Raw genomic sequence first — 27,822 nt, 5'->3', positions numbered from 1 at the left:
GCAAGCAAACATTTTGGGATTTGCTCTTCAATAAATATCACAAGCATAAGAGACACAGCAAATGTTAATGTTTTATTTGTTTTGAACATATAAAGGTTACAACTCTCAAACAATTCTTTTAGAGCCATCTTGTGGGGAAAATACGCAATTTAAAGCCATACATATACTGCAATTAGTTTTCTACCAAAAAGATCAGTGCTCAGTATAACATCCCCTTTTTCTTTTAAAAAAATAAATGTCTCAGTCACAATGTAAACTTTTTATAATATTGTTTAAACCACCGGAGCACGAAAGAAGTGCCTTTATGAGCAATCATGTGTTGAATGGTTTGATATAGAAAATATATTTTATATCAGTAAGTTACAGACAATATTTCACTGAAGTATGCTTTCAGATCAAATTCCATTCAATCTCCACTCAGCTGTAGACTACAAAAATAAACAAACTTAGAGAAGCTGAGGTCTGTTTCAAACCTTTGTTTGTCAAATGGATCAGATGGAATTATTAAATCTAACTAAGACATGGTAAAACAAAAAAACAAAAACAAAAAACCTTCTAAATATAATAGTAGAGTTAGTACTCAAAGTTGAAAAACTTTTGTTCTTTAAATCTTTAGCACTGCCAAAATACTTAAATTTATGGTAATCTTAATGATTTTATGTCAGTTGTTTGTAAAGATCTCATTAAATGGCAGACTTCTATATGTATAAATAATACAGTGCTGGGCATTCAATTGCAGGGCAATCACAAATTTTTGTGCAAGCTTCAGCAACCTAAAGCAATCAAATATCAGAAGTTGTTTGATCTATGCATCTTGTTTACTAAGTAAAGCATTTATATTTTATCCTAATGGACAAATGCACACATGTATTCCAGGCATTTTAGTCCTTTCTAACTTATGTCCTATTAAAATATTTTATTTACATAGAACATTAAAGCATATCACAACACATTTATCCAACATGTATTTATCTTTTACTAATACAAAACTAAAACATTATCACAGAATATTTCAACAAAGTGCACAATCAAGAAGTTTCACAGAAGTATGCACTTTATTTTGAGCTGTTACAATCAGTGTATAGGATAACAGGCACCTCTCTTAATTTTTATTTTCTTAAATTAAGTACTGAAGTTTGACAACAAAGGGTCCTACGGTACCCTAACCCTCTGACAGCTGTGACTGAACAGAACATTGTGGCACCCAGAAGTATAACCAGACAATTTTTGCTAAGGCAAGCACAAGTATTTCAATTTTTAATTTTACACTTATGCCAAACAGTGAAAGAAGGTGTACATGTGTGTTTGAGCTTTCCACAATCCTTAAAGACGACAAGGACATTTACTTCCTCCACACACTCTTTAAACTTTGGAAAGGAGGCCTGACTCAGGGGCACTTGCCTTAATGAGATTTTGGATTTCTTTGAATTTTGGGTGCTCTTTATCAGCTACCAGCTGCAGCAAAATAGCTTCACTAGTAGTAACTATGATTCCAGTACGAGCAAGACGCTGAAACAGAAAAGAGCAGAGGAAAAAAAATGTAAGATCTTCGAAGCATGAAGGAGCATACACTGCGTGAAAGAGATAGATGTTATTTTTAAAACTATCTACTATTAACAAAGGTATCACTGGCTGAATTCCAGTATTTCCTAACAACGCCATTTATAACACTGAAATGGAAATTGACCATTGGTAAACTTGGGAAAAATGCTGTACTGGGTTACAGATAAGGCTTCCAAGTTAGACTGGATTTTTTCCCCAAGATTTAAAATGTAGTAGACCAACTCTCTCTTCCATTAACACTCCATCCCCTTGTGCACTTGAGCAGACTAGCTTCCTTAACACTCATACAGACTTGAAAGGCTTAGGAGAAAAGAATTGGGAAAAGGAAAAATACCTAAATCCAAGCAAAAAGAATTAAGCAAGAAATATAATTGTAACAATTTTTCTTTCTGGACTTGTTACATGCTAGTATTTTGGTCTTTGGGCTACACAGCATACTCATACTAATAACCCCCAGAGACAGAGAAAAGCTTTTCAACAGAACATGTACATCATACTGGTACAGTAGTAGATGGTTTTAATGGACATCTTATTACAGCTTAGTAACTGCCAAGTTAATTCTGAAAGACTACAGAATAAAAAGCACAGCTGCATTAAAAGCAAAACTGAAAGAGGTCTGCTAGATCTTTTATGTGTACTAAACAGAGCAATTCTTTGTGCAGCCCAAGCCATATGACATACTGCAAAGTTTTTACACTTCTAATACTGTGCTTGTTGCCTATACAGCAGAGTCATCCTTAAGTTAATGCTGCCCACCTACCCACCCGCCTTAAGTCTCCCAATAGAACATATGCTTTGGCAGTAAAACTCCTACTGGATCCATCTTTCCCTCAGTCATACTCTGCCCATCAAATCTAATGCTCCTACATGCTCCTGAATTAACCAAGGGAGGGTAAAAGGTAAAAATTGTCTTCAGTCCGGTTTCTACTGTAATTATGAAAGAGGTGCTCCAAACTTTCTAGAGAAGACACAGATCACTGCAGTTTAGTTGTTTATATTAGTATATTAGATCATGCAGTATAGTTGTTTACTTTATAAAGCAATGATGAAAAAAATTACTAATTTAGGGGACCAGTAAAGTGTGGCTGATCTTCAAGGAAAGGAAATGCTTTCTTAGATCATTGCCTTCCAGAAAAAAGAAACAATCATACGTTCATCTACACCAAAAGAATAAATTAGAACAGATGAGAAAGAGTAAAGAAATTCAGCAGAAACAGACTCAGCTGTCTTAATTCAAGACCAAATAGTGACACTAGGCTTTAGCAGCAGACAGGGCAGAGATCAAGAATGGCCACAACCTTGACCAGCTGGGATGAATTATTTTAGCAAGTTCTCATGAAAAGACAACTTAAGACTCACTAATTAAAAGACTTCGACTAGCAGTTGTCAGCTGTATATTAAGACTAAAGACCTCATTCAATGCTTTGGTTTTTTACCAACTTTCTAAAGAAGCACAAAGCCATGGTCAGTCAGGATCGCTGACATTCTCCCTGTCTGTGTCTCCTTCTCCTTGTCTCCTCTCCTTACTGTGCCCAGATTTTGTTTATTCTAGCCCACAGCCCCGTTCTACAGTACAAAGAGAACACAGAGTTGGCAGGGACAGACAGGGAGAAGGATTCCCCAGATCATACTACAGTGCTTCACAGTCCACAGCAAAACATTTTTCTTTGTGAGAAAATTTTGAAAAACCATACAAAAAAATTCCTTAATACGCATCAGTTTTCTTGAATTACAGTTTTTGCAAATTTTGCAGTTTTGCTTTTGAGATGGTCAATGCCTTTTTGACTGGAAAGAAAGAGAAAAGAAAGAGGGAAGGGGAGTGAAGGGGAGGAGAGGGGAGGAGAGGGGAGGGGAAAAGCTAGCTGCTGAGTAATTCAATCTCTGTTGCACTGAACCAATTTCTATGTTTGCAAACACAGTGTAAGTGATAAACAAATGTACAACGACATATAAATCATGGCAAACAGATTCCAATGTCAGTTTTGTTTGTTTCATCTACTACTGCTATCATCACAATACAACATTCATTTAGGAACTCCACGATTTCAGTCACTTTTACACTCTGTGTCATTATGAAGTATTTGAGAGATGACATTTAAGCTTCCACTTAATTCATGTTTATGAGAAACAGGAAAAATTACAACTCTTCTTCAACTCTAAGAAAAAGAGTATAAAATAGTAGTTACTGCTAGCTTCAATTTCCAAATAAACATAAAGGCCGAAGGCAAAACCTGCAATGTTTAATGTAGGTATCAGTTTTTGACCTTTAGCAATGATGCTTGTAGGAAAGTTAGAGCACACCATAGAAGTTCCATTTGTATTAATTTACTACCACATAGTTGTACTTACTTTTAAACTATCTTGTTACATTTATCTCCACTTTCTCAACATATATGTTAAACTACTTAATCTTTGACTAAGCCTCATGAAGGGGGAAGAAAGTCTTTACTATAATCACAGTCTTGAGATTAACCTTTAATTTGCACTGATGAAGAAGAACAGAGGGAGGGACAGACAAGAATGAGTTTTGAACAGAAGCACTTATTATACTCCACTGCATTTCAAGGATTTTCAGCAGCAGAACAAATACTGTTTGGAACAACAAAAACAAAAGCTCTGTAGTACTTTTATTCTGTTGTAAACATTCCTTAACAAAATGTCAAGAAATGCAAATGGTTATACAGAGAAACCCATACCGCATGAAACGATCACTTCTCTAATCCCAATATCCCAAAATGGGTTCTACATATTACACCAAAATTTAGGGTGGAAAAATAAAAAAAAATCTTTTTCTACTGTGGAATTGTTCTGAGAATCACTGCATCTTCCTCTTTTTAAGTCTACATATGATTACAGTCAACTGTCCTGAGAAAATACTTGTCATCAAAATAACAAATGCAGAAATTAACAAAGAAGCTGAAGGGATAAAAATCCTTAATTAAGAAACATTACCTCAAGAGCAAACATTCTGTCCATCATACTTCTTGATGAGGTGGCATCAGCTACAATATGAACTTCCAGACCCCTGCCAATTAATTCCAGTGCTGTTTGCTGGATGCAGACATGAGTCTATAAGAGAGGAAACAAAGGCCAAAAGAAAAAAAAAAAGACACAAATAAATCACTATCATGCACTATACTACCTGTATAGTATGGTGCCAAATTAAATCACATAATTAATTAGGGTTCAAATAAGTATTTTTCTATGCATTACATTACTAGAGATCTGGGTTTCACAACATGCTTTTTAAAATGCCAACTAAGTTAAGCTTAAAAACATTTGTTATTTCATGAGATAATGTCTTAGAGCACAAGGATAATTCATTTCATAGAGGATATATGAGTTATAAGGTCTATGTAAAATAAATTGACCTTTTTTAATTACAGAAAGCAATGCTACAACTATCATAGGCCAAGAGATAATGGCATAGAACAATAAAAGAATGGCAAGGCACATACTTCTACTCCAAACAGGACAACACTGCGGACTCCAGGAATCTCTGCTAATGCTGCTTCAACTTCTGGCAAAACCATTGAAAATTTTGTTTTGGGAAGCACAAGTTTAGCTCCTGTTAAATCAATTTCTTGCACAGTGCTGCCAAGGCCTTTGGGATACTGTTCAGTTACAATGACTGGAATTCCTAAGAGCCGCGCACCTTGGAGCTGTAAGGGGAATGGAGAAGAAAGGGACAAAAATAAATTATCAAAGAATGACAAAAGCAAAGAAATGGCTATTATTTGAAACTGGATAGTCTGTAAGCTAGCTATACATAGCAATTTAAATATATCATCAAAACTTACTACAATGGAAAACAACCAACATACCAGCCGTTGACCTACGCTGATGATATCACCAAAGTATTTTATGGCAGGACGGAATCTCTCTTGCATATCACAGCAAAAAAACACAGTGCTTGATGGTGTCAGGTTGCCTAAAGTAGTCATCTGAAAAAGAAAATGATGTTTTTAATGCTAGTGAAAGCGTTTTTGAAGAAGCAGCAGAACAAGAAGTCTAGAAAGCTTCTTTCATGGCATCTCCAAGGTGTCCTAGAGCACCAATGGGCCTTGGAGCACCACAAAGCGTCCACCCACTCTTGATGTAGATTTTATTTGCTGTAACTGAAGCATTATGGCTTTGCAAGAACCATTTTCCCTGAGCAGCATTCCATAAAACCTGGCCTCGTGCTCTTGTGAAGCTTCTGTGCATTGACTCGAGCAATGCTGAGACTAGCTGACTGGTCTTTGTGGAGCTTTCCCATCACTCAAGTAATATGTGATTTGGTCCTCTGCTCTTGCAGAGCCTCTTTCCACAGATCAGTGTGCCAGTGTGACTGCACATTCAGTCCTGAAGTCTAATTTTCTTTCTGTCACCATCATTCCTCATGCAATGATTCTGCAAAGCCTCTCTTCCCTGACTCAAGCATCATGACACTTGGTCCTTCGCTCTAAGCCCTGACTCAAGCCCCACTAGTCCAGCCTTGGCCTTTGAGAACTTCCTTCCCCTCAACTTGAGCCTAAGAGTCTCACCAAGGGAACCTCTTTCCTCTGTTTCAAGGGCTGTATTATCTGTTCCTCAGTGCAAGCCTTGCATCTCGGTCTAAAAGCCACAGAGAGGGGATATGTGCTCTTGAAGGGCATCTAGGCCCTGATTCAGGTGCCCTAGAACACTATGGAGCCTTGACTACTACCCAGGCAGAACATCTTGTCACAGCAGGGGAATGAAGGCCTTGCAGAGCACCTTTTCTGTGAGCCATGGGGCCTGACCCCAGTGCCATGAAGAAGGAACATGTGATCCTGCAACATCTCCGTGTCCTGAGGAGAAAGAACTCCGTGGAGCCGGATATGCTTTACTCATGCAAAGCCTCTATTCCTACCTTTGGCTGCCACAGGGTCTGGATCCTGCACTCACAAGACACCTGAATCAGGACAAGAGACACAGGTGAGGCCCCATGGTGCTCAGCTCTAATAAATGAGGCATAGAGAGAGCAGAGGGCCAGGCCCATGGTGATCTAGCAAGGGGAAGGAAGCCACACAAAGTGAGGAGCAGTATGTAGGTGGCTGCTGGCTTTCGCACCAAGAGCTGCTACTGGATCCTACATAAAGACACACGCGTCAACTGCCACAGACACAGCTGGTCCTGCAGGCCTCAGGCAGAATCAGGGGAAAATCTGATCTTGGAAAGGTTACTGACATTGCAACTTCTGGAAGCCCTTGCACATTTGGAAGACTGTTACCTTTCATACTGGCAATGCTTTGTCTTCCTGGACTTCATTGTGCATCCATCCCTTAGGCTTGTGAGATTTGTGTTTTGGGTTAGTCCACGAAGGTCTTGAAAACCTCCACATTCAGGGCAGCACCACCTTGCTGTACAACCCGCTCTGGTGTTTTTTCGTTTTTCCTTTCCTCCAGCCCTAAACCTCTCCAGTCACAGCTGATACAACCGTCTCTGCTTCTCCCATCTGGCACTGTTGTGAAGAGCCCATCGCACTCCCACAATCCCTTCCCCACTGGCACCATGTAGCCCTCATCAAACACATCCCACACACAGAGCAAGTGCTCCAGCCATACTGCATCACTGCTCCTGAAACAAGTGGCACTCGCTGTTCATATCCTGGCAGAGTGATATCCAGCCAGCTCCTGCTCACAGTTCTGATGAGCAAGGTCTGGAGTCAGGAGCATTAGTTGCCTTGGTGCTGATGTTGTGCCTTGGCAGTGGAGGCACTCGGAAGTCACAGCACTCACAGCAGCAGAGGGAAGCTATGTGTAGCACACTCCATGGGAAGCTGGCAGGGTTTCCTCCTTGAGGGACTCCCACCCCTCTCCAGGTCAGGATATGATGTGGCCTCTCTGTCTTTTCCAGTGTAACACCTGCTGCAGCAACATAGAATCATAGAATCATAGAATTGCTCAGGTTGAAAAAGGCCTTCAAGATCATCAAGTCCGACCACAACCTAACCGTACTACCCTAACAACCCTCTGCTAAATCATGTCCCTGAGTACCACATCCAAATGGTTTTTAAACACAACCAGGGATGGTGGCTCAACCACCTCCCTGGGAAGCCTATTCCAGTGCTTAACAACCCTTTCTGTAAAGAAATGTTTTCCCGATTTCCAACCTAAATTTACCGTGGTGCAATTTACGACCATTTCCCCTCATCCTGTCACCTATCACCAGTGAGAAGAGACCAGCTCTGCTCTCATTGTAAGCACCTTTCAGATACTGGAAGAGAGCAATAAGGTCTCCCCCCAGTCTCCTTTTCCCCAGACTGAACAGTCCCAGTTCCTACAGTCTCTCGTCATAGGGCATATTCTACAAGCACTTCACAAGCCTTGTTGCCCTTCTTTGGACCTGCTCCAGCACCTCAATGTCCTTTCTGTACTGAGGTGCCAAAACTGAACATGGTACTCAAGGTCAGGCCTCACCAGTGCTGAGGACAGGGGCCAGATAGACTTCCCCAGTCCTGCTCACACCATTCCTGATACAAGCCAGGATGCCACTGGCCTTCTTGGCCACCTGGGCACACTGCTGGCTCATGTTCAGCTGACTGTCCATCAATACACCAAGGTCCCTTCCAGCCCAAGCTCTTACCAGCCACTCTTCCCCAAGCCTATAAAGTTGCCCAGGGTTGTTGTGACCAAAATGCAGGACCAACACTTGGCCCTACTGAAACTCTTACAGTTTGCCTTCGCCCTTCGATGCAGTCTATCCAGGTCCCTCTCTGGTGCCTTTCTCCCCTATGGCAGATCAACACTCTCTCCCAACTTGGTGCCATCTGCAAATTTACTGAGGGTGCGCTCAATCTCCTCATCAAGATAGTTATTGAAGATGTTAAATAGAAGCAGCCCCAGTATGGAGCCCTGGAAGACATTGCTTGTGACCAGCCACCACCTGGATTTAACTCCATTCACCACAATTCTTTGGGCCTGGCCACCCAACCAGTGCTTCACCCAGCAGAGTGTATGCCCATCCATACTAGCTTCTCCATGAGAATGTTGTGGGGGACAGTGTCAAAGGCTTTACTGGAGTCCAAGTCAACCACATCGACAACCTTACCTTCATCCACTAAGCAAGTCACTTTGTTATAGAATGAAATCAGGTTTGTCAAACAGGCTCTACCATCCGTAAGGCCATGCTGACTGGGCCTGATCCACTGGTTCACCTTTAACTGCTCCACGATGGGTCCCGAGATTATCCGTTCCATAACCTTCCCTGGCACTGAGGTGAGACAGATAGGTCTGTAGCTACAAGGATCATCTTTCCAGCCCTTTCTGAAGATGGGTGTCGCACTCGCCAATCTTCAATCCGCTGGGACATCCCAAGTTAGCCAGGACTGTTGACGAATGACGGAGAGTGGCTTGGCATCCACATCCACCAACTCCCTCAGTAATCTAGGGTGCTATTCATCAGTCCCCATGGACTTGTAAGTATCCAGCTTTTGGAGCAGGTCCAAAACCATCTCATTGCGGATCATGCAGGGCCTATTCTGTTCCCCATCCCTGTCTACCAGCACAGGGGGCTGTGTGCCCAGGGAGTAACAAGTCTTACTATTAAAGACTGAGGCAAAGAAGGCATTAAGTACCTCGGCCTCATCCTCATCCTTGATCACCAAGTTGCCCTCGGTGTCCAATAAGGGATGGAGATTCTCCCTTGCCCTCCTCTAACTGTTGATGTATCTATAGAAATATTTATTGTTGTCCTTTACCTTAGTTGCCAAGTTCAGTTCTAGCTGGACTTTGGCTTTTCTAATTTTCTCCCCACACAGCTTCACTATGTTTCTGAAATCATCATAAGTAGCTTGCTCACTCTTCCAAAGACCATAAACTTTCCTTTTGTTCTTGAGTTCCAGCCAAAGGTCTCTGTTCAGCCAGTCCAGCCTCCTTGTCCATCGGCTTGTCTTCCATGACTTGGACATGGTCAGCTCCTGCACCTTCAAAATTACCTTCCAAAAGTATTCCTAGCCTTCTTGGGCCTAATTTCTTATGCTCTCCAGAACTACCCCCCAAGGGCCCTCTCAACCATGGTCCTAAAGAGGTTAAAGTCTGCCCTCCAGAAGTCCAAGGTGGCAGTTCTGCTGATTCCCCTCCATGGTTCAGCAAGGATTGAGAGATCTAGCGTCTCGTGATCACTATGCCCCAGATGGCCTCCAACTTTTACATCCCCCACAAGATCTTCTCTGTTAACAAACAGCAGGTCCAGGATTTTGTTTCCCCTTGTTGGCTCCTTCACCAGCTGTGTCAGGAATTTATCTCCCACACACTCTAGGAACCTCCGGGACCGTTCCCTATCTGCTGTATTATAAATCCAGCAGATGTCTGGGAAATTGAAGTTCCCCACAAGAACAAGGGGGAGAGACCATGAGACTTCACCCAACTGTCTGTAAACTTCATCCTGGTTGGGTGGCCTGGAGCAGACTCCCATGGCAATATCAGTCTTATTGGCCTTCGCGTTTATTCTGACCCACAAGCTCTCAACCCTGTCATCACTATCATTAATTTCCATACATTCACATTCTCTCTTAACATAGAGGGCTACACCACTGTCTTTCCTGCCTTGCCTGTCTCTTTTGAAAAGTCAGTAGTCATCCATCATAGCACTCCAGCTCAGTCATTCCACCATGTTTCTCTGATGGCGACTATATTGTAGCTTTCTGACTGCAAAATGGCCTGCAGTTCCTCCTGTTTACTACCAATGCGTGCATTAGTAAAAGCACCTGAGTTGGGCTTTCTTTTGCGTGGCAGTAGTCCTAGTACCCTCATGATCATACTCAGGTGTTTCCACAGCCACCAACCTCACACCAACCCTCGTATTCTTCCTACAAAAGGGCAAGTCGTCCTCCTCCTTCACCAAGACACAAGACTGTGGGATCTTACTAGCATATCCCTCTCCTACAAGCACCAGACATTACATACAGGCTCCATTCTAGTGACACCAATTACACCCCACCCCCCTTCATACCTAGTTTAAAGTTCTATCAATGATTCTTCCCAACTCTCATCTTAAGATCCCTTTCCAGTGGTAGGAGAAGCTACTCCTATCAGTTGCCAGCAGGCCTGGTCTCATGCAAACATCAGTGAGAGGCAGTAGCTGGTCATTGCCCACTCTCCCCAGCCAACCAATGCAGGTAGGTGGACATTATAGCCTCAGTACTAGACTCTACCATGTGGCAATAGCAGCTATATGATGCCATGCCTTCCTCAGTTCTTTCAATGCATCCATCAGTGGGCTAAGAGAAAGTCCAAGTTCTCCCTCTGCAAAAGAAGGGTAAGCTCCATTCTGCACTTCGTGAGGACAGAGACTCTCGGGAGCTCACTGCTACAACATCTGAAGAGATATCAGTCATCGTTCACCAGGCAGGGAGAGCTCCTAGACACCCAGGCTCTCAATCACAGGCTGCAGGTCCAGGGCTTCCATGGGTGGCCTCCAACCCCACAAATGGGTATAACCTTACAGCCAGCATCCAGCTATTCTCAAGCTCCTGCTGCCATCAGGAGCTAGAGCGGGTCTTGGGAGTCGGGGTGCATTCATCCTCTGAAGTGCGGTGCCTCATCATCTCCAGACTGTGCTTCTGTAGCCTGGATGAGGCAGTTCTCATTGTGCTGCTGCACACCTGTCTGCGAGGACAAACAGCTGACTTTGTGCAACGTTCTTTGCCACAGCTGTGCAGCAGTGCAGTAGGGAGGACTCCCATGATGCCAGAGGACATGACAGCAGCCCCAGTCTCTGCTGCCTACCCAGTGGGTATTCCTGGCCACAGCTAGAACTCTCCAGCAGCTCCAAGTGATCCAGCACAGGAAAGATCCCCAGAATCTAAACTGCTGAACTCCCTGGGAGTCACAGCTGCACCCCATGCATCCCTGTTCCTGTGCCTGGGGTTCCAGAAATGCTCCCAAGAGGAACCAGAGAAGATACTCTACTGCTGGCCAGGGCAAATATCTCACACATGGAGGGTCCTGGAGACAGAGAAGGTCCTGAAGCCTCCCAGAACTCTTTGCTGTCCTACAAGAGGCCACCACACCGGCAACACTAGGACTTCACCCCACAAGCTGACAAAACAAGGATTTGGCCAGCAGATGGGACAGACACCAGCTGTCAGGGCCATCAGAATGCTCACACCAGTTTGAAGCTGTAAGACAGATGAGCTATAGAAAAAGCCACAGTATTACTAGTGATTCATTTATCGTTGCTATTCCTACCCTTGTAAAAAAAGCTCAAATACAGGGTCACAAAGAAGCTCCCAGCTGAGCCTGGAGGTATTTTAGAGGAATCTCATAACAAATACCTAAAGGGAAAGTGCAAAGAGGACAGAGCCATGCTTTTCTTAGTGATGCCCAGTGAGAGAACAAAAAACAACAGGCACAAACTGAAACATGAGAGGTTCCCTTTTGATATCAAGAAGCACTCTTTCACTGTGAAGTTGCCCAGGTGGGTGGTGGAGTCACCATTCTTCAGAAATGCTCAAAAGCCCCTTTTTGAAGTGAGAAATGGGATCAGATGACTTCAGGAGGTTCCTGCTCACTTGAGCTATTCTGCAATGAAGGTGACAACCTGCAAGGTCATCAGGTTTCCCCTACTCTCCCAGAACAAGATCGCCATTAATGACTGACCTTGGCCAGAGCACTGGGGAATAGGCAGGGCAGAAAGGCTGGTATTGAGAATGGTCAGCTTGGTGGCCAGCCTGTAACAGCTTCAGGAGTTCAGTCAGATAATGAACCTGATCTGCAGAATCTTCAAGCTCCATCTGACAGCATGGATCTTTGCGTTCATTCTTGCAAAATCTCCTTCTTCTACTGGCACAGTTATCATCAGGCCTAGCTCTCTGTTCTTCCACAGCCTCTCTGCCTTGATTTGAGTATTCTAAGTCTTGGCTCTCTGCTTTTCAGAGGTAAAATAAATGCTACTTCCTATAAATTCACGTTAGTGGGAGGTGTCCCTGCCTATAGCAGGGTGATTGGAGCTAGATAATCCTGAAGATGTTCCAACCCAAATCTATGACTCTATGATTCTTTGATAACATATAGGAGGGGCAGAGGAGTTGCCCTCTATATTAAGGAATGGAGAGACTGTGAGGAGATCACACTGAGAAGCAGTCAGGAACAGGTTGAGAGCCTGTGGATTAAAATTAGGAATGAGATCAAAGACAAGCTGGTAGTCGAGGTCTACTACAGGCCACTTATCAAGAGGATTCTGTTGATGGCACCTTCCTGCTTCAGCTGCAAAAAGTTTCACTTCCTGATGGGTGATTTCAACCACCCAGATATCTGTCAGCAAGATAACACAGCAAACTGTAAGCATTCCAGGAGACTCCTGGAGTCCACTAAGTACAATTTCCTGGTTCAACTATTGGACCAACCAATCAGAGGTGAAGCCTTGCTGGACCTGGTGCTCACCAATGCGGAGGAGATAGTTAATGATATTAAGATTGCAAGCAGCCAGGGCTGCAGTGACCATGCCCTGGTTGAGCTCATGACCTCGAGGAACATGGGCCTGGCAAAGAGCGGAGTCAGGACCCTGAACTTCGGAAGGGCAAACTTCAGGTTGTTTAAAGAATTGTTGGATAAAATCTCCAGGAAGAAGTCCTTAGAGACAAAAGAGTGGAACAAAGTTGGCTACTCTTTAAGGATACCTTTCTGAGAGTGCAAGAGCTCTCTGTTTTGCACAGCAAGTAAGCGGGCAGTGAAGGCAGGAAACTGACATGGCTTGACAAGGACCTGCTGGGCAAACTGAGGCACAAGAAGGGCAAGTAGAGGCAGAAACAAGGATGCGTCTCCTCGGAAGAATACAGGAATTCTGTCTAGGCTTGTAGAGATGGGATTAGGAAAGCCATGGTACAGATGGAACTGAACTTGGTGGGGGATGTTAAAAACAAGAAAAGATTCCAAAGGTACATAGGTCAGAAGAGTCAGGCCAAGACAGCATACCTCCACTGCTAAATGAGAAAGGAGAATTGGCTACAACAGATATGGAAAAGGCCGAGGTGTTCATTAAATTCTTTGCCTCAGTCTTCACTGACAGCCAGGATTCTCACATACCTGACCCTCTAGCTGGCAATTAAGGGAGCAAACACACCTCCACTGCAAGGGTGGAGCAAGTCTGAGACTGACTTAGGAGACTGACCATGTACAAGTCCACAGGGCCAGATGGCATGCATCTCAAGGTTCTAAAGGATCTGGCTGCTGAGATGTCCTCCGTCATATTTGAAAAGTCATGGTTGTCAGGTGAATTCCCCAGGGACTGGAAAAAGGGAAACATCACTTCCATTTACAAGAAAGGGAAGAAGGAGGCTCCAGGGAACTACAGGCTGGTGAGCCTCACCTCTCTGCCTGGGAAGATCATGGAACAGATCCTCCTGAATGACATCTTAAGGCAATAAGGGATGAGTGGGTGATTCAAGAAAGCCAGCATGGCTTCACCAAGGGAAGGCCATGTCTGAACAATCTGGTAGCTTTCTATAATGAAGCTGGATTAGTGGACAAAGGGAAGGCAACTGGTATCATCTACTTGGACTTTTGCTAGGCCTTTGACATGGTTTCTCACCACATACTTACCTCTAAATTTGAGAGATATGAAATTGGTTGGAAGGTTGCTGCAGAGGGTTATTTTCAATGGCTCTACATATGTCCAGGTGGAGGCTGGTAACAAGCACTGTCATAGAACCATAGAATGGCCTGGGTTGAAAAGGACCATAAAGATAATCTAGTTTCAACCCCCCCCGCCACTGGCAGGGTCACCAACCACTAGACCTCCTAGACCAGTGGTTGGTCTAGTCCCCTGTCTTGGGATCAGTACTCTTTAACATCTTAATCAATGAGATAGAAGATGAGATTGAGTGCACCCTCAGCAGGTCTGCTGATGATACCAAGCTGAGTGGTGCGGTTGATACAATAGAAGGAAGGGATACCATCCAAAGGCACCTTTAGATAAGCTTGAAAGGTGGGCCCTTGTGAAACTAACTAGGTTTAACAAAGAAAAGTGCAAGGTTTTGCACTTGAGTTGAGGTACCTTCAGATATGTATACAGACTGGGAGAAGAGCTCCTTGAGAGTTGCCCTGCTGAGAGGGCTTTAGGAGTCCCAGTTAATGAAAAGCTTACCATGAGCACTTCATCAGAAGTCTCCATCAGAAGCGGGGTGGCCAGCAGGGACAGAGGGGTGATTGTCCCTCGCTACTCTGCTCTTGTGAGGCCCCATCTGGAGTACTGTGTCCAGGTCTGGAGCCCCCAGAACAAGAAAGACAGGAAGTTGTTGGAGAGAATCCAGACGAGGGCCACAAAGATGATCAGGGGGCTGCAGCACCTCCCCTACGAAGACAGGCTGAGGGAGCTGGGTTTGTTCAACTTTGTTCAACCTGGAGAAGAGAAGTCTGTGGGACAACCTCATACTGTAAGTCCGCAACCTAAAGGGAGCCTATGAATCAGAGAGGAATCAACTCTTTGAAAGGGTAGATAATAGCAGGACAAGGGGAAATAAGTTGGAGGAGGGAAGATTGAGGTTGGATGTCAGGGGGAAGTTCTTTACAGAGAGAATGGTGAGGTGCTGGAACAGGCTGCCCAGAGAGGTTGTGGATGCCCCATCCCTGGAGGTGTTCAAGGCCAGGTCAGATGGGGCCCTGGGCAGCCTGATCTAGTATTAAATGTGGAGGTTGATGGCCCTGCCTCCAGCAGGGGGAGGCGGAGCTTGATGATCCTTGGGTCCCTTCCAACGCAAGCCATTCTATAATTCTATGATTCTTTCAGAGAGGATCCAGAGGTAGGCCACAAGAATGATCCAAGGGCTGGATCATCTCCACTATGAAAAAGGAGGAACTGAGCTTGTTCAGCCTGGAAGAGAGAAAGCTGAGGGGAGACCTCATTGCAGCTTTCCACTATTTAAAGCAAGTTTATAAACAGAAGGAAAATCAACTTTTCACAAGCGTATATACTGATAGGACAACGGGGAACGGTCTGGGGAAAAGGAAACTGAGAGGATATCTTATTGCTCTCTTAGAAAAAGGTGACTGTGGTGAGAGCGGGTTGGTCTCTTCTCACGTGTGACAGGACAAAGGGAAATGGCCTCAAGTTGCGCCAGGGTAAGTTTAGGTTGGATATCAGAAAAACCTTCTTTACAGAAAGGGTTGTTAAGCACTGGAATAGGCTCCCCAGGGAAGTGGCTGAGTCACCATCCTTGAATGTGTTTAAAAACCATCTGGATGTGGTACTCAGGGACATGATTTAGCAGTGGGTTGTCAGAGTTAAGGTAGTACGGTTAGGCTGCGGTTGGACTTGATGATCTTGAAGGTCTTTTCCAACCTGAGCGATTCTATGATTGTATGTTTCTAAACTAGAGGAGATATACATTACATGTCAGGAGAAAGGTTCTGTTTTTGTGTGTGTTTGTTGTTGTTGTTGTTGTTTTACTAAAGAGCAGTGAAGTGCTGGAACAAGCTGCCCACAGAGACTGTGGATGCCCCATCCCTGGTGATGTTTAAAGTCAGGCTGGAACCATTCTATGATTCTTTGATATCCTGAGACAAAACAGAAGTAGAAAAGTTGTTCCAGTCTGATTTTAATATATTTCTAAAATTAATGTGATACGAGCAGTACAGTATAGGTACAAATAGGTAATCAGGATTTTACTGCATGGGAGACAGGACAATCTAAATGTACATGGAATATTCTAAGCTCTGAAAAGGGATGGAAAAACACATTGCTTAAAGTATTGGGGAAAAAGGAGTACTCAATGTACTCAATAACAGGAGTACATTCCTAGAATTCATTTTCATCTCTCCATCTCTTAGAGCTGACTAATTAGGATAAATTAAAGATTTAAAAAAAAAAAAAGACTTCCATTTTATACAAGCTTTAAACAGCACATGCACACATAGTTGCATCACGTAGTCAATTTCTTTCATCTATGAGATCTTCTAGCACAAAGTTGATGAAAGACCAAAGGGTAAAATGAAAGTGGAGAAGGTTAACAGTATTACTGCCATAAAATGCACTGAATAAATATTAATGATAAAGATAATATTCTAGATTTTCTGTTGAGCAGGCAACAGCGTCCAATGGAAGTGAGATTTTAAAAAATATTTTGAAAAAAATCAGAGTTAAAGTCTGCATTTTGGCACAGTTTGAAAGAGTGCTTTTTATTTTTATGAAATTACTTGCTTTGCCTGCAGAAGCAAGAGAAAGGCTCCAGCTAAAGACTACATTTAAAAAAAAGCAGCTACACACTGTTCTTAATTACAAGACAACCCTAGAGAAATTACATCCATTCAGGAGCTTTTCAGAAGATTTAAATCAAACTGAATGAGTACTCTTGGCAAGTACCCATTAGTTTTATGCACTTCATTTTTTGCAAATTGAGATTCAGACATTTTTAGCTAAAATAAAATTACAAAACCAGTAAAACACTAAATTTCAAAAGAACAGAGAATCAGGAATCCGTAAATATTTCTCCCAAATCTTTCACCGATTCATCTCATATTTCTTAAACAAATCAATTTGATCTCAAAGACTACAAAACTACAAAGGAAGCCATGCTCACTCGCATTAAATGGCTTGTTTAAGCTGCTGTGAAAGTTATTTCCACATTAGAAATGTAGAAAGTAAATTCCCACACCTCACAGTTTGTGTGCCAACTGCTCTCAAAGCATCAAACACTCCTAATACAAGGAGGGCAAAGCAGCACATAAACACTTTACTACAGATGCTGGATCTCCATTCTTTAAGGTTTTCAGCAGGCAGTGAGGCAAAACACCCAATTTGGCTTTGCACTTGCGTTAGGTAGAGTGGCCACTAGACACCGCTACTAAATTCTTCTGCAGTTCTACACAGCGAGGCAGCACTGCCCCCAGCAGAGGAACAAGCATGAGCCTATAGGAGCCAACAAGAAGTTGATGAGTCTAGCCTTACAGAAGGATCAAGAGCACCAAAATATTCTTCATAAATACCTACTCCATTTGATGCATTTTAAAAAAGGGCTCCTATACATTTCATCCCACAGCTCTGCTATTTTTACTTTGCAATATTTTCCTCACCCACAACTCCTTTGTTACAACTTAAGAGCATTATTTCAAGTTCTGTCCACAGTGGATTTGAAAAGCAAGAGTATTACCTTCCTCTTTCATACACACAGCTATGCACAACCACTACTAACATACCTCACTTCAGTCAGCCAACACCGCCTTAACAATACTACTTCTCTGTCATACTGCTCCTCAGCACTAGGAAGGCCTCAGAGAAGACTGGTCAATTCACAGTCCCCGCAGGCTCCATTCAACTGTTTCCCAGTATGCTATTTGCTCTTTTCATGATTGACGACGTTTAAGACTCCAGAGATCCCATTTAACCTCAAAACCTTCACCTGAGCACTCCCTCATCTTTCATTTCTGTAGCTGATTTTTTCTACTTTAGTGCAATACTTTCTTGTTTCCATTTTCAACTGCACCATGTTATACTCTGCCTATCCAACTTTCCAAGAAAATCTCAATTTGTATATTCTCAGATGTCTACAGTTTCCCCAGCTTTGAATCTACATTAAGAGTAGCATTTGTCCAAAGTATGACAATATTTTCAAACACCGGACTCAGAACAGACCTTACCACGCTCAACTCATTATTTGTCCCATTTGACAGTGAAGCACTGAAAACAAAGAAGCCCCTTTCCAGACAGCATTCTTTTTAGACTTCCATTGAATCCCATATTTTTACAGCAATTATCACAAGGAGCAGGTGCTCAAGTCTTGTATCTGCTTTGTTATCATTTAATGCAATGATTTCTGTACCTCAGTTTAATATAAGGAACATTATAAAATAAAGTTGTGTTGATTCTGTATGTTTGCTACATAAAACCTTTTACAAACTCTAACAAATAATTCTTACATTAGTTGTCTATTTACTTATTAACCTGGAGTTTGTAATGAACAATGCAACACATGGCAGAAGAACCCAGAAGTAGATGATGAGTTCAAAATCAATACCAGCTGTTTTTCCATAGAACAGGAGATTTGAAAAGACAAGATAATGACAAAAATTAGGCAGGCTGGGAGGCTGGTGAGCAGGAATAGTGCTCCACTGCAGCCACACAATTCTGTCAAAATCCACAACTTTTCTCCTTCTGTTTTGGCTCAGGATATCAAAGAATCATTGAATGGTTCCAGCCTGACTTTAAACATCACCAGGGATGGGGCATCCACAACCTCTGTGGGCAGAGGGGGAAGAATAGGGCATAGAGAGAGGTAATGGTTATCACCTGAAGTTCCCCTAAACTGTATGCAAGCTCTTGTATTTGTTTCATTTCGCCTCTCTTATTTATCAGGTCCTTCTCCTTTCCACCTGGAAGTTGCCCACCTCAAAATAAGAATTAATACGTCAGATGGCAACGCAACCTGACGCAGTTCTTTTACTCAGCTAGAGAAGTCATCTCTGGGACCATATCCAGACCAGGATTTAAAGGTATACTGCCAGAGGTTACACAGCTTTAAATTCTACCCCAGAAAAGGGCCAGGTGCTTTTATCTATCATCTATATATGAATATCTACTCTACTTACGAATAGATATTCATATATATAGATCATAGATATTCATATATATTCATCTATTTCATCTGGGCAGATAATTATTAATCATATGAAGTGTGGCTATGATGAAGGACTGTAATTACAGAATCAACTTCACAGAAATATTAACATATACTGGCTCTTTGTCTGTACTTTCCCTAATTGAACTTAAGGGAACCATTACCTATAAAAAACAGTTTTCCCCTAGCATATGTAATGAATGAGAACTGAAGCAGAGTCCCATGTGACATCACTTGCAAATCTGCTGCCAAGGTTGCCCACTACTACAAAAGAATGGAGGACCCGTAGCCATAGCATTTCAAAAATTACCTTAGAAGACAACAGTGAAAAGAATCTCACTTATTTTAAAAGGAAAAGGTTTACTTTGTTGTTTATCTTTCAAAGTGAAAATAAACTGAAGAAATTCACTTTAATATAGTTTAATGGAAAAATTGGCTGTACGTATTCATGTTAGGAAAACATCTATTTATTTTGATAGGCTGAACTGCAGCATTTTAAATGCAACACAGCACCTAAAAGTAAAGATTAAACTACATCAGCACATCATATTCATATAATTAAAGCAGTATGAAATTCTTCAACAAAATTTGTCGTGATCAAAATGCTTGCCATGGATTAAGAGTACACAAATGATTTGGATTGGAAGAATCCTATCTCCCTATTTTTCACCTACGTTTCACAGTGCTCCTTCTCTCTTCCTCCTTCCCCTTCTCCAATTTAGAAATACCGTATTTAACCATAGCAGAATCAAAATTTAAAACCACAGCTTTAAAAAAAAAAAATTGGAACTAAACAATTTCCCTTGTCAGACCCACATACTCCAGCCTGTTCTATGACCAAGTTCTTCCTGGCCCTGAGAAAATGGACTCAGGCTTCAGATTTAGGGTTACTTCCCATTCAGAAGCATTTAAATATTACATGTGTGCGGAAAAAAAAAAAAAGAAAAAAAAATCACACACACAAAAAAAATTTTTTTATCCAAATGTATTTACTTTGTTTCAGTAACAATGAAATACCATTCTCCTAGCAGACTTTCTAGACAAGATACACAAGTCACCAACACATCTTTCAAAAGAGCCTGAAGTGGAAGTGTTTTACACAATTATTTCAATAATAATCTTACTCATTTACAAGGTTATAAACATTGAACACTAATATTACTGACTGGAAGTCATCTTGAAGTCCTGACAGCAACAGTGAACTCTCAGGAGTATATCTGAATGCTGTGTGAACTCTTCTATCACCTGGCCATAATAAGCATCGCTGTTCTGTGCCAGTAACAACAAAATAGAACAAACATACCTATATGATCACAGTGCAAAGGCACAAATGAGACTGGAGAAAAACATCAGTAAAAAACGTTCCCATACGGATCAAGCTTTCAACTGAACTGCACAAGAGTGGCTCTCAGAGAAGAGCATATGGTAATTTCTCAGCAAGATTACTCTTTCCCTCATCTTCCGAGGCAGGAAATTGGAATACACTGGTCAGGCACCATTCTGTGGTGGTATTTCTTCAGATACTGCACAAAGATATTTTCCACAAGAAAAAATAATCATTCCAGATTGGGACATAACCATCCCAGGGCTTAAAAGAAAAAAAAAGAAATCTGCATTCACAACTAAGTGCATACATGTATTTATAAACATTTGTGTAAAAAAATAATAAAATTAATGTCTAGAAATATGGATTTATGATTCTTAATTTTAAAACAAATATATTTCTAACGGTGTAAGTCACAGCACATCAGTAATCAAACAATGTCCTTCTCAGAAGACACATTCAAAATGGTACTTTGACCCACTGTGTAACATGCAGGTCTGATAAACCTATGTCACATGTAACTGCTGAAAAAAAACGTCAGGAAAAAAGAAGGCAAATAATAGCAGCAATGTATGAACAGCGTGAGGAAAAAAAGAATGTAACCTTCTCATCTCTCCATCTTATGCATCATGCAGAACATAAAGGTCTTAAAAAGCACAGCTCTGTGTATCAGAGTGCTCCCTCAAAAGAGCTGTCTCCAGGCACCTGCTGGGGGCTTAGGGCGAGCTGAATGACACTGCTTATGTCTCCATCTCACTGTCAGCTGCTCAAGCGCATCAAGGAAACAACACTGAACTAACACCGTTCTCATATCAACAGTTGCTACTGTCACAGAATTGTAAAAGCATCAGTGAAAGCGGTTGATCAATTAGACAATGTGCTTACACTGTGATTCATCTTGGAACCCAGCATTCAGTTACAGCTACCTAGTTGCTGCACTCGGGCAATGATGTATTCCTATGTGTCCCAGTACTGACCTTTTACACAGAAATTTTTACAGTGACCTTTTACATACAGCTATGAATGCTCAGGCTGCATTTACAGCTTCAGTACAACCGACACTAGAAGGGTCTCTGCAAAGTGACAATCTGTGCACAGAAGTAAGAAACAGAACTATGACCCTGCACTGCTGTTACAGCCTGAGATTACGCATGTTCTGTTTTTAAAATCCTTGCTTGACTTAACACTGCCCATACAAATTCTTTGTGGAAGTCGGGGAGACGATCTGTGGCTGTTCCTTTGGCTGGAGCACCCACTCATTTCACCTCCAACACACAAAGAAGAAAGGTTTTAAGCTAAATACAATGAATAACAAACAAGAAAGTGAATAATAAATGACAAAATACGTTTTTAAATGAGTTCAGTTCTTACTTTTATATCCAGGCACAGGGTTAAAAGAAAAGAAAAATGACTTCAAAGGCATCCTTGACACACAGCCTATGCAAGCAGGCCACCTTGGAAGTTTACGAGCTTAAGAACACTATGATTAAGCACTGTGTTTGCAAGCACTGTGAGATGGATCATTTCTGGAAGCAGGGAGAAAACGACCATGGCTCAGTTTAAGATATCATTTTTTTTGACTTGTTAGTAATTTGGACTTGTCAAAGAGAGAAGTTCTGAATTACATATTAAGAAGCACGTTCTGAATTAAAACTGTGTGTTTTTTTTTAAAGGTCAAACTATTTAGCATTGAAGAAAGGAAAAAGGAAATGTTGTTGCTCCCAGCGCAACTATTACAGCATGACTGGCATGAATCTCCAGTGAACAGATTATGAAGTACTCGGTATGAAACACATGTATGGGATCTGTCTGGCAGGCTGCTCTCCTGGTTCGTGCCCGCAGAACCAGTGAGTTATGAACCCATACAGGGATTTTTCAGCAAGAAGAAATACAGGAAATGCCATGGACCCAAAAGCCATGAAATCGAGCTCTGATAGAGCGAGCCCTATCTAAGAACAACCTTTTAATTTCCACCAAATAGCGTTGCCACTACTTGAAGCTGGGCACACCGGCTGCTTTTTAAAGGAGAAGCATTTGTTATTTCAGCCACCGCGCAGCTCTGCCGTTTACTGTGTAAAACAAGTTCTCATTCACGGAATACAAAACCGGGTTATCAAACCCGCGTGGCGTGGTGCAGCGCGCCCGCCTCCCCGCCCAGTAACACAAAACTTTCCGCGGAGAAGAACGCCAACAGCGCCCGCTGCGCTACCGTCGGGGAGCGGCTCCCTCTGCCCCGCCGCGCCCGGCGGACGGCTCCGGCAGCACCACGGCAGCCTCGCCCCGCTTTTAGCCAGTGCTCGGCGCCGTCCCGACTTTGTCGCCCCATCTCCGCTCCGCCGGCGGCTCCCAGCACCAATCGCCCGTGCCCGAGCGGCTGGGAGCGGGCCCGGAGGAGGCTCCACGCGGCCGGAGAAGGCGGCGGCGGCGGCAGGACGGGGCCGCCCGCCCACACCTGTGGCAGCCGACGGGACGGGCGAGGCTCTCACCTGGATCTGCAGCGGCACCAGGCGCACTTTGCAGCGCTCGCTGACCACGAAACCCTTGGGCAGATCGATGTACTGACTCCACTCTTCGGCGAACAGCTGCACCACGAACTTGCGGTGTATGTCTATCTGGTCCCCGTAGAGGCTGAGAAACTTCTGGATCAGCAGCTCGTAGCCGGCGCCGTGGGGCACAGTCGATGGCCGCGCGAAGACGGAGAAGCAGAAGAGGACAGGCACGGAGCCGCCACCCGCAGGCGAGCAGCCAGCGCCCGGAGGAGCGGCTCCCGCCGCCATCTTCAGGGGCAACCAAGCCAGCTCGCTGCGGTCCGCGCCGCCGCTCCTCCTCCTGCCGCCTCCTCCTCCCGGCAGGGCGGGCGGTGCCGGCGGCCCCCAATCCGGGCGGCGGCTCCGCCCTCTTCACCGTGGGGTCGGGATCTGCCCCGCTGCCGTCGGAGCGCGGTGGAGTATTGTGGCCGGTCGGGCGTTTCGTTTTGGGCGGGCCGCGAGGCACGGAGTGGCCCTGTAGTGCCGCTGCGGACCGGAGATGGGGTTGGGTCAGCTGCCCCGTCCCCCGGCGGGCTGTGCTGCCGGCGCGGCCCGCAGCGCGGAAGCGGATTGAAGACGTGTCGGTGCGGTCGCAGATCTGTGAGTGCACTTCGAGCCGCCGGCAGGGCGGTTTGAGGGGAACGTAGCACTTCCTCGCCTGTTGCCTTCTCCAGTCTCCGTTGAATTCACCCTATTTTCCTCTCTCACCTTTGCCAGCGGTGCTCAGCCACGATGTGCCCATCGTACTGCCACAGGTACAGACCTGTTGCACGCTATGTGCTGGAGGAGAGGGATCTGAGCAGCGTATGTGTTACCTCACGGAAAGAAAACAGAGTTAGTACTAAGTGGGTGTTTTATATGCGTTACCCAATGCAGTGGCACTTCCATCAATTTAATGACTGTCTGCCCTGCCAAACACTGACTGTCTTATCCTCAGCACTGCTCTTATGTGGTGCTAGTGTCAGAAACCTGCAGCTGTTGCACCAAATGCCAATTCCACTTTCACTAGATTGTTTTAATTTTTTAGAAAATGCATTGCTTATATGAATTGATTAGAAGATTGCAAGCATCAGAGTGCTTTCAGAACTGTGTTCATACACTGATAACCTGGGCAGGCTCTGAAGCAGCCTGAAGCAGTTATTTCACACAAAAAGCAAATCTGCAGTGGCTTACACGCTTCACAGGGGGCACATGCAAACCATACTGTGTCAGGGCAGAAATTGTACAAAGTAAGACTTTAAGAGGATTCCGTAGCAAATCTAAAATGCGCATTGGTTTTTATTCTTTTACAGCCAGTGAATTCAGTTTTATGGAGTCTACATCTTTCAAAGTAGGAAGTCATTCTAGGTGCAATCAGTCAAACTGAATACATCTCTTTAATAAAAGATATTTGTATATCATGAGGATGAAGAAGAGCCAGTATGTCTGGGCTCAGTTTAAACATTTGATGCAGCCTGTGGTAATATTTAGCTGAAAAAGAGCACTTCTCAGCTTTGGAAATATGTTTGTTGTAGCCTTCTGTGATGTATGTACAACCAGAAGTCTGCATACAGCTAGGAGTACATTATGCTCCATCTGCTGGCTGTAAGAGTTATCCATCAGACAAGGTTTAGGAGTTAACTTGAATTATTGGTCCATGCTTACTGCTCTGCCCATTAATGGTACAGCCAGGCACTTAATGCTATTATCACGGAGGCGTACAGGGTGAGCACTTTTATGGCCATATCATTAGCAAACTTGCAAGTTCCAGTTTTCCAAATGAAAAGGTGACAAATTGCATACTCAGTGGTTTCTATTCTTAATTTGTACTTTGTTTTAATTGAATGCATTTCTAAAATCCAGTATACTTTTGAAACATAGTATAGGCAGTGGTTTTCTTGATTAAAGATGTCTTAAACCTGTTTCCTTGTTCCACTATAGCAGAATGGGACTCTCTGTATTAAGAAAAATCGCCATAGCAAGTTCTTACCTTTCTACAATTGCTTTCTGCAAGGAATGTATTCAAATGGAAATTAGTCAGTTATTATGCAGAATACATAACATATTTTGGTACATTGGCAGATGCAGGTTTATTTAAATAGCAGAAAACTTTCTGCTGATAGTTAAGTTTATGTAAATGTGAGGAAAGAGTGCTCAGATTCATCTGGAATCCACCTGAGGACGGGCTGTACTGCAGTTCTGTGCAGCCCAGGAGTAGGCAGGGAGCAGCAGGGCTGCTCCTCATAGGCTCTCAGAATCATTCAGGTTGGAGAAGACCACTAAGATCATGTGGTCCAACCAGAAACCCATCTCCACCATGCCTACTAACTATGTACCTCAGTGCCACATCTACACGTTTCTTGAACACCTCCAGGGATGTTGACTCTACCACCTGTGGGCAACACATTCAAGTGCCTGACCACTCTTTCAGAGAAGATTTTCCTAATGTCCAGCCTGAACCTCCCCTTGTACAATTTAATGCCGTTTCCTCTAGTCCTATCACTACATACAGGAGAGAAGAGGCGAACCCCCACCTCATCACAGCTTTCCTTCAAGCAGTTTTAGAGAGTCATAAGGTTTCCCCTGAGCCTCCTCTTCTCCAGACTAAACAATCCTCGTTCCTTCAGCCATTCCTCATAAGACCTGTGCTTCAGACCCCTCATCAGCTTTGTTGCCCTTCTCTGAATGCACTCCAGGGCCACAGTGTCTTTCTTGCAGTGAAGGGCCCAAAACTAAACACGATACTTGAGGTGCTGCCTTACCAGTGCCTCCCTGCATTCCTACATGCTCTGGGTATGGCAGCAAAGGAGCACAGCTGACAGATCCCTCCCTGAACACGTGGAGGGAAAAGCTGGCAGCTGCCTTTCTTGCCACACAGCCTACACTTCTACCAAGAGACACCAAGCCTTAGCCTTTATCTGCTTACATTAGAAGAGCTAAGGCAGGACCATTTATTGGCAGCAAGAGACGTGCTTTAGTGATGGGACTCAGCAGGTCAGGGCGGTGTTTTGTCTGATGATCCTGAATTCCAGTCTGAATGATTCTGTGATTCTAAATGTGCCTCTTTGGGAGTACCTACACACCATGAAGAATTTTATTTGAAGGCCAAGTTTCCTTAGCTTGATTCTGAAACATTAATGTCTATAATTTCCAGTCTTCCTGCTGACAACTGTGTTTGCATTCTGCTCAGATGCAGGCCGTGCCCACCAAAGGGTACTTTCCTTTCCTCCAGCGGAACTGCACAAGGTCATCTGATCTGAGATATCTAGAAGGCTTTTTTTTTTGTTTCACTTTCAGCAGTGAAGGAACATTTCCATCAGAAGCTGTGATGGGGATGGTGAGAAAGATGGTAGCTCACACTGTGTTCATTTTCAAAATACAACTACTTTTGCTTTCAGATTGAAGGTTGTAGTTCAGTGCATTACAGTATAAGCTTCTTTGTAAGTAAAAACATCCACATTTTTGTAAGACAGAACAAATTTAGAATTCTAACTGTTGGATATGGCTTAACTGTTTCTCAGTTTAAAGTTTCAGGAGTATTTTTATTTATTTATTTAATGTATTTATCTCTTGTTGAAAGTGTATTATACGTCCATCTTACATGGAAGGAAGCAGTGTCAAACACAGTGTACTGTAGTCCTGGCCTTGCAGTCCCAATTGAACTCTCTGCTGACTTCAGTTACCTGGCTAGATCTGCACTGTATTTTACAAGTACCCTTGAAGCTAGGCTTACAGCCAGATTTAATTGCTATCTGTGCTGCTTACCTGAGATAGTGTCCCTTGCACTGGCTGTGTGGCAATTCTGCTGATAATTGCTGGAGGGAGAATGGTGTAGGGTGTACTTTGCACTGCAGTCGTGCCAGCTGCATTGTGGATTTGCCTCAGTAGCCCATACCCAGCACAGCCACAGAAAGAACACTGTTAATATGAAGCAAAATCCTTTCTAAGAGATGTCTATGTTGCTGCTGAAATTACCTGTAATGGTAATTTTTGTCTGGAGTTGTTGCATCATTGTGCATCCTGAGTGCCAATGATCAGAAGAAAAGAAAAGGAAGGGAGAGAAGGAGGAAGGGAGGGAAGGAGGGAGGGAGAGAAAGAGGGAGGGAAGAAGGAGGTAGGGAGGAAGGGAGGAAGGGGGGACAGATTATACAAACATTACATGCATTGCCAGTCAGACAGATTTCATCTACAAAATGGGAGATGAGTTTATTTATCCCAACATTTAAGCTGGGTAATGCCAGATGCAGAGATATAAAGTTGTACTTGATCAGATTAATTTTGCTGACTGAACATTTCTTTTCTGAACCCTATATGTTTTAGGTTTTGTGGTTTGGGGTTTTGAGTTTGATTTAATTTTTACTTTTAATTAATGATCTTTGGTCATACTGTCAACAGTTTATGGGCCAGTTTGGCCTGGTTTCATGGGCAGAGGGATCCATGAAGAGAAGACCCACAGGAAAGGAGAGAAAAGGGGAAAGGGTAGGGAGATGGGACTAAAAATAAAACAGGGGCAATGATCTGAGGAGCAAAGCTGATTTACTGAATAAGATACTGGAATGCAAGATAATGCAATACGATAAAATATAATTGGAATTGTAGAAAATAAATAAAGTGAGAGAGAGAGCATCCAAAACCAAAGGCCTTACTCTAATGCTGATGAAGGCAAGACAGATAGGGGGCACACATACAGAGATGAGCAGTAAAAGAAGAAGGGACATAACAGTTTTATCTTTCCCACGAAAATAGAAAACAGAACAGTGAAAGTTTTCTGGGATATGTAGTTCTTCTCTTCTGAGAACTGGGTACCCAGAACTATCAACAGACCATGGAACTGGAGCATGAACTCTCTAACTCCCAGTGCACTATGTGATGTT

The 27,822-nt window shown here is 43.2% G+C and overlaps 1 protein-coding gene across 1 annotated transcript; it reads right to left on the bottom strand.

Annotated features, from left to right (window-relative positions):
- Positions 1-59: 59 nt before the first annotated feature.
- ISOC1 (isochorismatase domain containing 1) lies at positions 60-23,312 on the bottom strand. Its single transcript, XM_085212815.1, has 5 exons — positions 22,928-23,312; positions 5,388-5,507; positions 5,022-5,225; positions 4,516-4,632; positions 60-1,509 (listed from the first exon to the last, which is right to left on the bottom strand). The coding sequence occupies exons 1-5, from the start codon at positions 23,216-23,218 to the stop codon at positions 1,363-1,365; spliced, it is 879 nt and encodes a 292-aa protein (XP_085068941.1). The 5' UTR covers positions 23,219-23,312; the 3' UTR covers positions 60-1,362.
- Between the last annotated feature and the right edge of the window lie 4,510 nt (positions 23,313-27,822).

Source organism: Meleagris gallopavo, chromosome Z, assembly GCF_905368555.1.
Source record: "Meleagris gallopavo chromosome Z, MGAL_WU_HG_1.1, whole genome shotgun sequence".
Classification (NCBI taxonomy): Eukaryota; Metazoa; Chordata; class Aves; order Galliformes; family Phasianidae; genus Meleagris; species Meleagris gallopavo.
The sequence above is the reverse complement of the archived record's forward strand: the minus strand, read 5'-3'. Positions and strand labels throughout refer to the sequence as shown.